The sequence below is a fragment of the Colobus angolensis genome, unplaced genomic scaffold, assembly GCF_000951035.1.
Source record: "Colobus angolensis palliatus isolate OR3802 unplaced genomic scaffold, Cang.pa_1.0 Scaffold629, whole genome shotgun sequence".
Lineage (NCBI taxonomy): Eukaryota > Metazoa > Chordata > Mammalia > Primates > Cercopithecidae > Colobus > Colobus angolensis.
In genome coordinates, this window is record NW_012119921.1 from 8,401 (window position 1) to 9,410 (window position 1,010).

Consider the following 1,010-nt stretch of genomic DNA (forward strand, 5'->3'; position numbering starts at 1 on the left):
TGGATGCGGGGGTATGGCACTAGGTTGGTCTGGAATTCCGTCAAGTCCACATTCAGGGCCCCATCGAATCGCAGGGAGGCCGTGATGGAGGACACAATCTGCCCAATCAGGCGATTGAGGTTGGTGTACGTGGGACGCTCGATGTCCAGGTTGCGCCGACATATGTCATAGATGGCCTCATTGTCGACCATGAAGGCGCAGTCAGAATGTTCCAGAGTCGTGTGGGTGGTCAGGATGGAGTTGTAGGGCTCCACCACGGCCGTGGAGACCTGGGGGGCTGGGTAAATGGCAAACTCTAGCTTGGACTTCTTGCCATAATCCACTGAGAGCCGCTCCATGAGCAGAGATGCAAACCCAGAGCCAGTGCCGCCCCCAAAGCTGTGGAAGATGAGGAAGCCCTGCAGTCCCGTGCACAGATCCGCCTGAGAGAAACCAGACAACGTGAGTCAATGCCCGTGGAAGCCACACCACCAGCCTCCAACAAGCCAGGGCCACTTCTCTTTGCCTCTATTGATATGGATTCAAATCATCCATAATAAACACATAGTACACTTTGAAGCAAAGAAAAGCAGACAAAGATCTACAGACAAATCACCATTGCAGACTCGGTAGGACTCAAGATGCTGGTCTAAGTTTTTGTTTGTTTGCTTGTCTGTGATGGAATCTTGCTCTGTTGCCCAGGCTAGAGTGCAGTGGTGCAATCTCAGCTCACTGCAACCTCTGCCTCCCACGTTCAAGCAATTCTCCTGCCTCAGCCTCTCAAGTAGCTGGGAGTATGGGTGTGCACCACCACACCCAGCTAAGTTTTGTATTTTTAGCAGACATAGAGTTTCACCATGTAGGCCAGGCTGGTCTCAAACTCCCGACCTCAGGTGATCCACCCACCTCAGCCTCCCAAAGTGCTGGGATTACACGTGTGAGCCACCGCGCCCGGCCAACATGCTGATCTAAATTTTGATAAAATGACCTCCCTTTCACCTTCCAAGAACTACCCTCCCATGCAAGACAAT

General features: G+C 52.4%; 1 protein-coding gene across 1 annotated transcript in view; it reads right to left on the reverse strand.

The window, feature by feature from the left end:
• Nucleotides 1–2: 2 nt before the first annotated feature.
• Nucleotides 3–1,010, reverse strand: part of LOC105527496 (tubulin alpha-3 chain-like) — a gene marked incomplete at both ends in the record, with an annotated part of 2,959 nt that continues 1,951 nt past the window's right edge. Inside the window, one exon of the mRNA XM_011963814.1 lies at nucleotides 3–422. Coding sequence (XP_011819204.1) covers nucleotides 3–422 — 420 coding nt within the window. The remainder of the gene's footprint in view (nucleotides 423–1,010) is intronic.